Here is a 13,445-nt window from a genome sequence, read left to right as displayed (position 1 = left end):
ACTTCAGAACATAAAGTTGAAATCTTCTACCTTATTACTACTACTGGGTTTATTTTTTAAAAGAATGAAACAAGGAATGACCAACTGAGTTGTATCTTGCATATCTCAACAGGTATATAACTAAGGAAAAGTAATGCAAAGTTTAATAGAATATAGGTTAAGGTAAAGGTTTTCCCCTGGTGTTAAGTCCAGTCATGTCTGACTCTGGGGGTTGGTGCTCATCTCCATTTCTAAGCCGAAGAGCCAGCATTGTCCGTAGACACCTCCAAGGTCATGTGGCTAGCATGACTGCATGGAGTGCTGTTACCTTCCCGCTGGAGCGGTACCTATTGATATACTCACATTGTCATGTTTTTGAACTGCTAGGTTGGCAGAAGCTGGAGCAACAACGGGCACTCACTCCGCTCCTGGGATTTGAACCTGGGACCTTTCGGTCTGCAAGTTCAGCAGCTCAGCGCTTTAACACACTTCGCCACCGGGGCTCCTTAAATAGAATATATATATAGTAATAGAAATGAATTGGACAGCAATCCTGCCATTATCAGACTGGCTGCTTTTTGTTCACCAAGAAATGATTTCTGTAGCCATCATTTTAGGATGTGGACTTGTAAAATTTTTCAAGATCTATAGAAATCATAAATTATTACTAGAGGAACTGGGGAAATTAGATCTTTAGGGAACTTTCTAAATCTGGACATAGTTTTAATTGCTGAAAATGTCCTTACTTTGTTGTGATAAGATACAAATGCTTGCCTTCTCAACCTGCATTTGATCTTTCTTTAGGTTCAAGATACTTCCTTCATATTGTGTATTGTTGTGATACAGCCAGAAATACCTGTTAGACAACTTAAAAACCTCAACACAGTACCCAGTAGCAAGCTGCTGTATCATCGACTGGATCTCTTGGGTCAGCCCAATGCTTGTCTGCATTTCAAGCAACTGGCAACCTTAGGTAAAGCATTTCTTCTAAGTTCTGTCAGTTTACCTATCCATTACTGAAATTTAAAAGAATGACAGTAAATTTATCACAATCACAAATTATTCAGTCATCGTTGGGAAAGGTTTGTCTTTATCATGATCGTTTCACAAATCCATACCCTGCTGAGAGTTATCTTTTACAAATGTAACTTTTTCAAGACCTGTTCTTGAGTACTAAAACAATCCAGGTACTTTAGTGAGAAAACAAGAACCCAGTCTTTCTTGAAACAAGTGGTCCAAGGTCTAAATCTTAATGCTTTAGACTCCAAGGCTGAATTCCAACCCTGGTGATGTCAAAATCTAGCATTCTGGCATTCCCCACATGGCCACAACTCCTTCCTCGTGGCATGATTTCTCAGAATTTCTATGGATTTTTTCCATTCTATAAGATTGAAATGCCTTTTCTAAGGTTTAGTTATTAACAGTAAAGAACCCTAAGCTAGAAGATATATTATTTTTGTTCCATCCTTTTGGATATGTCTCCATCCACTACTGGAATATAGTGTCCAAGTGAAAAAGGTAATCCAGGCCTGCACAACCTGTGGCCTTCCAATTGTTTGGGCCTCCCAACATCCAGAAGCCCTAACCATCTTATCCAATGGAGAATAATTCTGGGAGCTAAAGTCCAAAACACCTGGAGGGCCACAGGTTCTGCAGACCTACACTAGTCCAAAACTCTATGCAGGAGATAGACCTGGCTAAGGAAGGGCTGTTCTGGTTACATCGTCTGAATGGAACTCCAGAGTATGTAGGAGGAAATTGTCATAGAGTAATCTGGACACGATCGCTCCCGAACGTCCCCTCTCGCTACGTAGAGCCACGTCGACTCCTTGGTTCACTGAGGAGCTGGCTGTGATGAAGCGTGCGCGGAGGGGACTAGAGTGCATCTGGAGGAAATCTCGAGATGTGTCTGACCAAGCACGGGCTAAAGCCGCTATTAGGGCTTACTCCGTGGCTTTGCGAGCAGCCAGGAAAGCTTTCACGACTGCCCGCATAGCGTCTGCGGCCAATAGGCCATCGGAGTTGTTCCGAGTTGTTGGGGAGCTCCTACGGCCTCCTGAGGCACAGGGGCTTCCCGATGACTCGGCAACTAGGTGCAGCGATTTCGCTCACCATTTTGCAGGCAAAGTTGCTCAGATACGCCTTGAGCTAGACTCCAGTTTAATTGTAGTTCCAGAGGAGGTAACCGAGGTACCTGTCTGTTCGATCTTATGGGATTCTTTCCGGCTTGTTCTTCCTGATGACGTGGAGGGGATTCTCGGGTCTGTGAGGGCGACCACCTGCGCTCTGGATCCTTGCCCCTCCTGGTTGGTCAAGCTGGCCAAAGATGGGTTGTTGGATTGGTTTGTGACCATAATAAATGCCTCTTTGGTTCAGGGGTCAGTTCCATCCTGCTTTAAGCAGGCGGTAGTAAAACCACTATTAAAAAAGCCTTCGCTTGATCCATCTATTTGTAACAACTACAGACCAATCTCCAACCTCCCATTTTTGGGCAAGGTGCTGGAGCGGGTGGTTGCCAAGCAGCTCCAGGAGTTTCTCGATGACACTGATTTTCTGGACTGCTCGCAGTCTGGCTTCAGGCCTGGGCACAGTACCGAGACGGCTTTGGTCGCCTTGGTGGATGACCTCCGCAGAGAGCTGGACAGGGGGAGTGTGACCCTGCTGGTTCTCTTGGATATCTCAGCGGCTTTCGATACCATCGACCATGGTATCCTTCTGGGGAGGCTCTCTGGGATGGGGCTTGGTGGCACTGTGCTGCAGTGGCTCCGGTCCTTCTTGGGGGGTCGTTCCCAGATGGTGAAGCTGGGGGACTCCTGCTCGGACCCCTGGCCATTGACCTGTGGGGTCACGCAGGGGTCTATTCTATCCCCCATGCTATTCAACATCTACATGAAACCGCTGGGAGAGGTCATCCGGAGTTTTGGAGGGCGTTGCCATCTCTACGCAGATGACACGCAAATCCACTACTCCTTTCCATCTGAATCCAAGGAAGCCCCTCGGATGCTGAACCAGTGCCTGGCCGCTGTGGCGGACTGGATGAGGAGGAACAAGCTGAGGATCAATCCTGACAAGACAGAGGCCCTCCTGGTCAGTCGCGCATCGGATCGGGGTATTGGGTGGCAACCTGTCCTGGACGGGGTTGCACTCCCCCTGAAATCACAGGTCCGCAGTTTGGGGGTCCTCCTGGACTCAGCGCTGACGCTTGAGGCTCAGGTGTCGGCGGTGGCCGGGAGGGCCTTCGCACAACTCAAACTTGTGCGCCAACTGCGACCATACCTCGTGAAGTCTGACTTGACCACGGTGGTGCATGCCTTAGTTACCTCTAGACTGGACTACTGTAATGCGCTCTACGTGGGGCTTCCCTTGAAGACGGCCCGGAAACTACAATTGGTTCAGCGTTCGGCGGCCAGATTAATTACAGGGGCGAGCTACAGGGAGAGATCTACTCCCCTGTTCAAAGAGCTCCACTGGCTGCCGTTCACCTTCCGGTCCCAATTCAAGGTGAATACCATCATTTATAAGGCCCTAAACGGTTTGGGACCCACCTACCTTCGTGACCGTATCTCCTATTATAAACCTGTTCGATCCCTCCGCTCATCCGGGGAGGCCCTTCTTTCGCCACTGCCTTTATCCCAGGCCCGTCTAGTGGGAACGAGAGAGAGGGCCTTTTCTGCTGTGGCCCCCCGACTGTGGAATTCATTGCCCTCTGAGATCAGGCAAGCCCCCACCTTATTGGCTTTTAAGAAAGATCTAAAAACATGGCTTTTTCGATGTGCCTTCGGGGAGTAAATGTTATATACCTTTTTGATTACTCCCCTTGGATTTTATCCTTTGGACTGTTTGGACTGCTTGGACTGTTCCATCTTATACCCCTGTTCTCTTTATTTATATGCCTCTCTCTCCCGAGTTTTTAATTAAATGTTCAGGTGGCCCGCCCTGTCTGCTCTGATTTGTGTTGTAATGTATATGATTATTTTTGTACTATTATATTGTGTTATGATATATTGTTTTATTCTGTTATATTGTATGGTGTCTGGGCATGGCCCCATGTAAGCCGCCCCGAGTCCCCATCGGGGAGATGGTGGCGGGTTATAAATAAAGTTTTATTATTATTATTATTAAGGGTTAATCTCCTGGGATTGCTCAGACAGACTTTCAGAATGCCACATCTGAGTTTGCAGGGATCAGGAACATTTCAGCTTGTGACATTTGAGTCAAGTATGATTGCATGATTCAGGAGATAGAAGGGCTGCCTTTGAAAACTTCTGCACACTTCCTTTTGAATAATGGCGCCATGATACTACGTAGCTACCATAGATTACAGATCCTGGTCTGTCTTGGGAAGACAAACAGTAGTGGCTGTCTCCCTCACCTGCTATTCTTGAGCTTCTCCAGCCATTTGGCTTAAGCCACATTGCTGCTCCCTAAAACAGCTCATTGCCCTAAAGTGCAGTGGAGGAGGATGTCTTTTAGACAATGTAAAATTCAGTTGCTAGTCCCATTGGCTTCTTTATTTGGAAAGGACAGCAGTGATGGGAAACACCATCTCAGACCTCTTCCTCAGGCAGCAATATGCTTTGGGCAACCCCTATTTCTAAGTGTGAAAGTTTTGGGTGTGAATTGCCAAAAGTGTCATGATAGTTGTTTGTAAGGAGAGCTACCTTAGTCCGCCATAGGCTTAGGTAATTTTAATAGATAATAGAACAAAAGTTAGTGCATTTACCTTTCAGTCCTTAACTGCTATTGCAGTGTATTATTTTCTTTTAGCTCTGTTCACTATAAAAAATCTGCTGAAATGGGCAAATCCATGCTTAAATGCTACTGAATGGATTCTTCAGATGGTATGCTTCATTAAAAAACACACTCATACCAACATGCTTATGAAATAAGCGTACCCTGAAAGCAAGTAGTTGCATAATTTTATTTTCAGAAAATAGGACACATTGGGTATGAATAGTGTTGTTATATGACTTTCAAAGCTAAGCCTTGATTTTCTTGCTGTCAAATAAATCATTAGCAATAACATGAAAACATTGAAGTTCTTGCCAGTCATGCCATATCCTGTTGACTTTGGAATTATGCAGATTTTATTCCCAGCTATAAATATTTAATACCATCAATCCCTGTGAAAGTAAGCAGAAGTTACAACTCTGGTGGGGATATACTTTGAAATATTTTTAATTGGCAAGTTCAGAGGTTCTAAAAACTGTATAAAACTTCCCAATTTAAACAAAATGAATAATTTTAGGTATGGAAATCAGCACCATCATTTTATGAACTTGCCTCAGGTTATAGTGAAAGTGAAAATGCAAATTTATAGAGGGAATAAACAAATTATTTTAAAGAAAAAGGCTTTGGCAATTTATTGTTATATTTTTATTCAGATTCAGTTCCTTCTATAAGTGACTTCTCACTGTCTTGCATATTGCCCTTTAAAATGAATATGCTGCCCTTGAAGCACTACTATATGGTTCCTCACTGCAAAAATGTTTTCTTCTGCCCAGTTTTTGAAATGGTGTCAAATCTTTATGACACAAGATATCAGGTTATACATTAATATTACATGTTTAATGGTTTAAAGCAGCCTACTACTAATTTTTTTTTTAAAAAATCATGATTATTATTTATCAGAGAACCTCTGAATGTTAAAGATGACATTTTTCTCAGCAGTTAAGGAAGAAATGTCTTTAATTTAGTCTTCCTCTTATAAGTCATATTGATTTGTGCATACACTAGAAAATTAACACTGTTCAGTGCCAGTAGGTATCTGTATACAAAGGCTTCTTAAAGCTTTCCACTTACAACCTCTTTCCAACAAATTTTTACATAACCCCTGGTATATAGCTATATAAAGTACAGTAGAGTCTCGCTTATCCAACCTTTGCTTATCCAACATTCTGGATTATCCAATGCAGTTTGCCTTTTAGTAGTCATTGTTTTTGTAGTCAATGTTTTCAATACTTTGCAATATTTTGGTGCTAAATTCGGAAATACAGTAATTACTACATAATATTACTGTGTATAAACTGCTCTTTCTGTCAATTTGTTGTAAAACATGATGTTTTGGTGCTTAATTTGTAAAATCATAACACAATTTGACGTTTAATGGGCTTTTTCTTAATCCCTCTTTATTATCCAACATTTTTGCTTATCCAACGTTCTGCCGGCTCGTTTATGTTGGATAAGTGAGACTCTACTGTAGGCCTAAAACACAAACATTTACAATAACAAATCAGCATTTGCAAGGCTTGCTAAACAGACTTTTACAGATTTTCCCCTTGTTATGAAGTACAACTGAAGCATCTTCAGCAGAGTCTACTGTAAACACTGCACAAGAGGTTTGTGTAAATGTCCAAAGTGACCACTAGGTGGAATTCAGAAAACTTTTCCTATGGCCCAATTTTTGTGACCTCATTATGGAGCTCAAGAGATTCCATTTGAGGTCATGACCCACAATTTAAGAAGCAGTACTTTATACTATAGTATTAACCAAGGCCAGCTACAGTTCTCTGTTCACCTGTGCTGAATTCCATTAACATCAGCTTGTGCTTAGGTAATCATGTGAAGCTTGCTGGTTCTTTTGATGCACTCGGGCAAACATCATGTTTACAACATTGAGCCACAAGCTTCAAGATGACTCCTGTCCATGTACTTGAGTTCTCTCATCTATTTTGCCATGACAGGTATCTCTGGAAACCTTAATGAGTGGCTGACAACTGTGGCTGCTTCAATGGGATTTAGGACAAGTCCTACTCTCAAGCAGAAAGAGGTGGCCAGGTCAAGACAATAGAGGGTGCTACCAGACTGGATTTGTTGCATGAAGGAACCTGAAAACAGGCTCTGGTCACTAAAACCTTTTTCACTTTTTGATGGGCATCTTAAACCTAGGGAAGAATATCGGTTCCTTCCTGTCAATAACTTCTTAGGGTACTTTCTGTAACAGGTGCTTCTATCCTGCGTATTTACAGATTGTTCACAAAATAATATATAGTACTATTGTTACAATAGTACCCCCTGGTGGCTGCACACTCAATGATATTGATATTTTGGGAAACATGTCTGAACACATATTGTCGCAATTGTCATATCTGGTTGTCCTAGTGTTGTACGAAATGATTCTGCATTCCTATGGTTAGCTTTTTGTGATACCTTCCTGTCTTGTCTTTTCAGAGAGCCCTACAGTCATGTTGTCTGCAGGTAGCTTCTCTTCTCCATATGAACATCTGAGCCAACCTGAGACCAAGAGGATGGTGGAGCACTATACAGCATATCTTAGTGATAACACACGTCTCATTGCCAACCCAGGGCTAAAAGTACGCTATTTTAATGTGCTTTACTTTGACCTTTTGTGTTCCTTGCTGTCATGATGGTCTTAACATAGAGATTTCTGAAAGTTTGATGAACCCATCATTTATGAGAAAACTTTGCAGAAATTTAGATGGGGTTTAGATTATTTCTGGTCAGGCCTTGGCTTGGTTTCTGCCTTTTTTGTTCCATCAAATAAGTGGCTTCATTGCAATTGTTCCTTTTTTGTCAGCAAAAGGAGTATGTCTTATTTAGTAATAGAAGAATAGAGTTCAAGAACATTTTGTGCTGTTGTGATCATTGTTCTGTTGTTTTTAATATAATACATTGTCTCAGCTAGCTAGATTCAGAAATGGACTTCCAAAGATAGAGTAGGTTAAGATTTCTGATTGTTCCACAGCACAGGATTCCCAAGTATAATAAACAGTAGCTTTCCACTAGGGAGGTCTATCAGATCACTGAATGTGAACAATATGGAGATAAGATCAATGTTACAAACCAGGAACAGTGAATGCTCTTCATTTTTAAAGGCATAGAAAGTTAAAATGATCAAGACCTACACAAAATGTGAATGAGGGCAACAATATTTGTGTAGTATAATGTGTTTTCCCCATTTCTTGACATTTGCTGGGTCCATCTGGTGTGAGAAGATTTTAAAGAAGTAATTGGGTTTAGATTATCTGTGATGAGTCTTTAGGAAACCGTGCAAGCAGCTTATTATCTTTTCAGGCAAGTCTTAGAGGAACCCTGCTAGGTCTGTCTTTGTTTTGCAGTTCTCTGTCAGAAATGAAGTAATGGCTACCAGTCACGTCACAGATGAATGGATGACACAAATGGAAATGAGTAGCTTGAACAGTTACATTGTCCGCCGTTACATAGCAACGCCCAATGGGGTGCTCAGAATTTATCCTGGTTCCCTCATGGACAAAGCATTTGATCCCACTAGGAGACAATGGTGAGTTTTAGGATCCCATTATGAAAGGTTTAAGAAAACCCTCCAAGGTTCATAATATTGTAGGAAGAAGGAGAATATTTATAGAAAAGCTTTACTTCAAGATAAACAGAGAAATGAAACATTTCCAAATAAAATAATATACATCAGTGTTTTAAATTTGTGGTGGTGATTGTATGGGCTCTTTGCTTGTATTAAAACGTAGCTTCTCTTCCTTATCCTTTTGTGCTGGAGTAAATAATGAAAGCATCTATAAAGTTAGTAAAATCTAAGTTACTTGGAAAACCCTTCTGTACTTATCTCATGTGGCTCTTATTTTTAATGTTTCTTTCCTTTGGCATATTTGCGCGTTGCTATTCCATGCACCAGTTTCCCTGTCATGTAGATTTCCCGTACTGTAATTCCACATAAGATTAGGCTAGTTTAGCAGACATCTATTAATTATGCACAAGCATGGTTTAACAAGATCTTTTGTGTACACTGTAAATGAGATAATAAACACGAGGGAGCTCCTGAATGTGTTCCATTCCATGTGTTGTCTTGAAAGAAGACTAGTTGGCTTTGTGGAGGAAGGGGGGCATCAAGCCAGAAATAAGTGCATATAACCAAATCCAGGTCCCCCCCCCCCCCCCATATTCATGTTGTTAGCCATACTGGCAATAACCATTTCTTAGCTGTACCTTTCTTCCCTAGCCCAGATATTTCTATTTTCCTCTAATTGCTAGAAATCTTAAGAAGCTTGCGGCATAAACCTTGTTTTAATTAGATGCATGTTCCATACAGTGCACTGCAAAAATGGGGGTGAGGGAATGTCAATATGAGCTTCCCCGCAGCAGCAATAAATGACACAGAACAAAGATGCAGATAATCCCGGAGAGGTTCATTTAAACAGAAAATGCTCTGTTTTGACTACACCTGTTCGCTAGGGCAGATCTTTGAAATGAGTCTTATACCACTAGATATTCATATGCCACTCGTGACACTTTCATTTCTGAAATTTCTGTCTCATTCTTTGAAAACACAATCAGAATGGTACCATAGGAAACCTAATAACGATATGCAGAATTTTCCCCTTCAAATCTATGTAAAAATTAAACTGAGATTCCAAATGCAAAAGTGAACACAAGGTCCTTCACTCTCAGTTATGGAAGATTACTTTTTGCCTATATTCCAGAGATTTTGCAGTTACTCAATGTACAGTATGGTAATATAAAATCAACTCTTAATACTGAAGATGCTTCCTTTTGTTTTGTTTTTTTAAGGTACCTCCACGCAGTGGCAAATCCAGGATTAATTACTTTCACTGGCCCCTATTTAGATGTTGGAGGAGCTGGGTATGTGGTTACCATCAGTCACACAGTTCATTCTTCAAGGTACATTTGTTTTGATAGTGCTCCAAATGTCTTGGTCCTTGATCTACAACTGAATTTTGGCACTATTTTAATAGGAAATCTCTCAGATTTAATAAATTGGAAAAAAAGAAGGAAGGAGAAGAGTTTTTGGCATATGTTTTCAGTATCTGAAAACCTTAGCTAAATTCAGGTTTTTAGCCACTTATTCGTTTTACACAGCAAGTCTACAGAAAGTAAAGCAAATGACTCTTGATCATGGTGGGCAACATAGAGGACAGAAGAGGGTGCTTCGGTATGTGTTTTAATAATGTTCTATCTCTTGTTGTAATGATGTTGTACCCCACTTCGAACCCCAGGGAGAGGCAGATACTAAATTTATCATCATCATCTAGTCTTCATCATTTTGCATGCATCCATATTTCAGTTTTGTGTTTTAGAAAGAGGTACCTAAATGCTTATACATCATGTACCAAGTTCTGCCTGATCTTGGAAGGGCCTTTTTCGAGGCTAGAACAGGCTTGTGGGGTTGTAACAACTTTTAAAAATTTCCAATCAAGTCCAGCAAGAATTCGGGGCATGTCTCAACCATTGTGATACTCAAACATGGCCTTTTCAGATTGGGCTTGTCAAAGAGACAAGACTCAGGAGCCTGGTGAGACTCAGAAACATGCAGTGCTGCCCCATAGGGGCTGGTCATGGGATTCAAAATGGTATAACATAATTACCTATCCCAGATCTAGACTTTAGTACACAGATTGGGTATACCTTATTCAAAATGCATTTTTGAGGGTTTTTGAATATTTGTATTTGCATATATGCCCACAATGAGATATTAAAGAGATGAACCCCAAGGCTAAACCCAACATTCATTTATGTTTCATATACATTTATACCCATAACCTGAAGGTATTTTTATGCACAATATTTTAATAATTTATGCTTGGAATAAAGCGTACATTGATTGAACCATCAGAAAACAAAATCAATAGAAATATCACTATCTTAGCCACCCCACCATAAGGACAGTTTCAAATTTTGGAGTATTTTACATTTTGGCATTCTAAATAAGGGATGCAATACATTATAAGAAATAAATATAATTGTCTTCTGATTCAGTCTGTATTTTATCATAATATGGGCAAGGGATAATTTGGCTTAACTTTTGCTGTTGTGTTTACATTCCATCCTTCAAAGGTTTTGCTGTCATGTTTGCGTTCGCCTTTCAAAAGTCTTTTGAAGGATTAATTTTAATGTTCACCTAAGAGAAATTCATCACTTTTGTAGCCTCATTGCAACATCATAGATTGAAACTTTGTCAAAAGAATGAGATAAAAGGCCCATGCAACCTTGAAGCTCAGTGGCCGATTTTGGACTTATCCACACACACTCTTTCTAAACTTGTCCCTAAACCAAGCAGTTTGGTGCCTTCCAATGCTTTGGACTATTTATTTTTATATATTAACTTTATTTATATCCTACCTTTCTCTCCTTGGGGACTCAAGGCAGCTCATAACTACACAATCTCATGGCAATTTAAAACAAAGCAAATCTAAAAATTTTAAAAAACAATTAAATAGTACTGTGTGGACAACAGTGCCCATAATCCATTATCCTTAGCTATGCTGGGTGGGAGTGATGAAAATTTGATCATCTGGAGGGCTCCAAATCACAGGGGCCTATCTGTGTATCCCACATTGACCTCATTGGGATTATAATCCTATTTGCATCCTTTAATCAGGACCATTGTAGGAGGGAAGGTTTGTTTTCGGCGGAGGTGGAATCTCAAGGAAGTGATTGCCATGTCTCCTTGGACCGAACTTGAGCTAGAAACATTGAGAGAATATTCTCTTTTGCTTCTATGAGGCTTCTTATGAATATCTGACATGGCTGCAAGCATATTAGAGAGAACTCCTCATTACAACTCTGGATAAATTTGCAGCCAAATAGTTTAAGTCAGGAAAAAAAATGGCATTAGATGACTGGGGGGAAATGGAGAAGCTTCTCTCCCCCCTCCCATCCTAACACTGTTGTAAAAATATGCCAGTATAAGCTCTCAAAGAGTGTGTTTTATGGTCCTTTGATGTGTCAGTTGCTAAGGCAACAATATGCAGTCTTGAGCTGTGGAGCAAAACAGGGGTATCAGCAGACCTCCACGTATGGGCAAGATGTTATCATTTATTCACGGCAGCTCTTGCTACTTCTGCATCTTTTAAGCTTTAGCTCTCTCACACAACACATACCAAATATCCACACTGCTTTGTCTGTCTCTACTTTAAACTATCACGATTGCCCATCTAAGATTTCCTGACCGAAGTCTCTTCTTAGGTTGGTGAGAGGGCTTAGAGATTTTCCATGATCATGTAAGAATTTCCAGCTTCGTTTAATTTTTTAAGGCCTCTACATAGTTGAAAGGGTAAAAAAAAGGAGGAAAGGGGAGAGAGAATAATTGACATGTTGGCTCAGGAGAATGAGAAGGTAACTGACAGTATGAAATTTAAGGAGCAGAATGCTAACAGCAAACTGAAATAATGCATATTTGTTTCCCATTTGCCACCCATAAGAAAGCAGGATACATTTCTTCTATGGAAATACTGCATTTTGAAGCACTGTCTTGCTTATTGCAGTAGCTCAGAGCACTGGCCACTCACAATCTTCCATCCTAACTTAGAAGAGAAAGTTAGATATTTATTGTGGTTTAAGCTTTTTAGAAATCCACCACAGTGGATGCTCTAGGTCAGTGGTTCTCAACCTGTGGGTCTCCACAGGTTGGCCTACAACCCCCAGAAATCCCAGCCAGTTTACCAGCTGTTAGGTTTTCTGGGAGTTCAGGGCCAAACCATCTGGGGACCTAAAAATTGAGAAACACTGATCTAGGTAGACAGGAGTATATGCACAATGTTGTGCATTTCTGGGGAGAAAAGTTAAGTTAAGGCAGGACCAAAGAGTTAAGAATAATGGCATGCAAAACATACACAAGGTACCTGTTACATTAAGGTATACATTTGTGGTGCTGTTAGGACATAATGGGGATAGATGGAACATGTACACTGCCTTGACAATCTTAGTGAATAGGCCAGATATAAATGTTGATTTGATACTAGACAATCCTATCACTTTAGGTCAGGAGTGGAAAATAATCAGATATTCTTGGATTGTATCTTCCCCCCAAGCATAGCATATGGAAAGGGAAGATGGGAATTATATTTCAGCATCTAGGAGTCTACATGATCTCCATCCCTGCTTTGGGTGAGATGAGATCTGGAGGGTGTTTTTCTGCCAACTTCAGGAAGTCTGTAAAATAGCCCAAAGCCTTCATTCCTCCAGAGGTTTTGGATGTTGTGTGTGCCCATAGCCTTTATGAGCAGGACATGGTCTGCCAGCGTATTTCAACAACATGCTGATAGTGCTTTAAATAGGTGAAAATCTACACTACCAACAGTATCACAATGTAGTTTCAGTTTGTTGTATGTTAAACCCATCTGGATGTAGAGATATCACATCCCAAGCAAAGCTTTGTGGTTAACCCAAATATCAAAAGACTACAGCTAGAGTTCCCTTGAGAGAAGTCCACTAATGATAAGCTAGGTAAAGGTAAAGGTTTTCCCCTGACATTAAGTCTAGTCATGCCCTACTCTGGGGATTGGTGCTCATCTCAGTTTCTAAGCCAAAGAGCCGGTGTTGTCCATAGTCATGTGGCTGGCATGACTGCATTGAGCACTGTTACCTTCCAGCCGTAGCGGTACCTATTGATCTACTTACATTTGCATGTTTTCAAACTGCTAGGTTGGCAGAAGCTGGGGCTGTCAGCGGGAGCTCATCCCACTCCCCAGATTCGAACCGCCAATCTTTCGTTCAGC

At 41.0% G+C, this 13,445-nt stretch overlaps 1 protein-coding gene across 2 annotated transcripts in view; it reads left to right on the top strand.

Moving 5' to 3' along the window:
* cachd1 (cache domain containing 1) overlaps nt 1-13,445 on the top strand; it is a 175,100-nt gene that overhangs the window by 138,647 nt on the left and 23,008 nt on the right. For both annotated transcript variants that reach the window (XM_003220133.4, XM_008109317.3), the window contains exons 13-16: nt 784-952; nt 7,150-7,292; nt 8,058-8,239; nt 9,499-9,609. In XM_003220133.4, coding sequence (XP_003220181.2) covers nt 784-952; nt 7,150-7,292; nt 8,058-8,239; nt 9,499-9,609 — 605 coding nt within the window. The remainder of the gene's footprint in view (nt 1-783; nt 953-7,149; nt 7,293-8,057; nt 8,240-9,498; nt 9,610-13,445) is intronic.

Source organism: Anolis carolinensis, chromosome 4, assembly GCF_035594765.1.
Source record: "Anolis carolinensis isolate JA03-04 chromosome 4, rAnoCar3.1.pri, whole genome shotgun sequence".
Lineage (NCBI taxonomy): Eukaryota > Metazoa > Chordata > Lepidosauria > Squamata > Dactyloidae > Anolis > Anolis carolinensis.
Note: the sequence above shows the minus strand (reverse complement) of the source record. Positions and strands in the feature narration are given on the sequence as shown.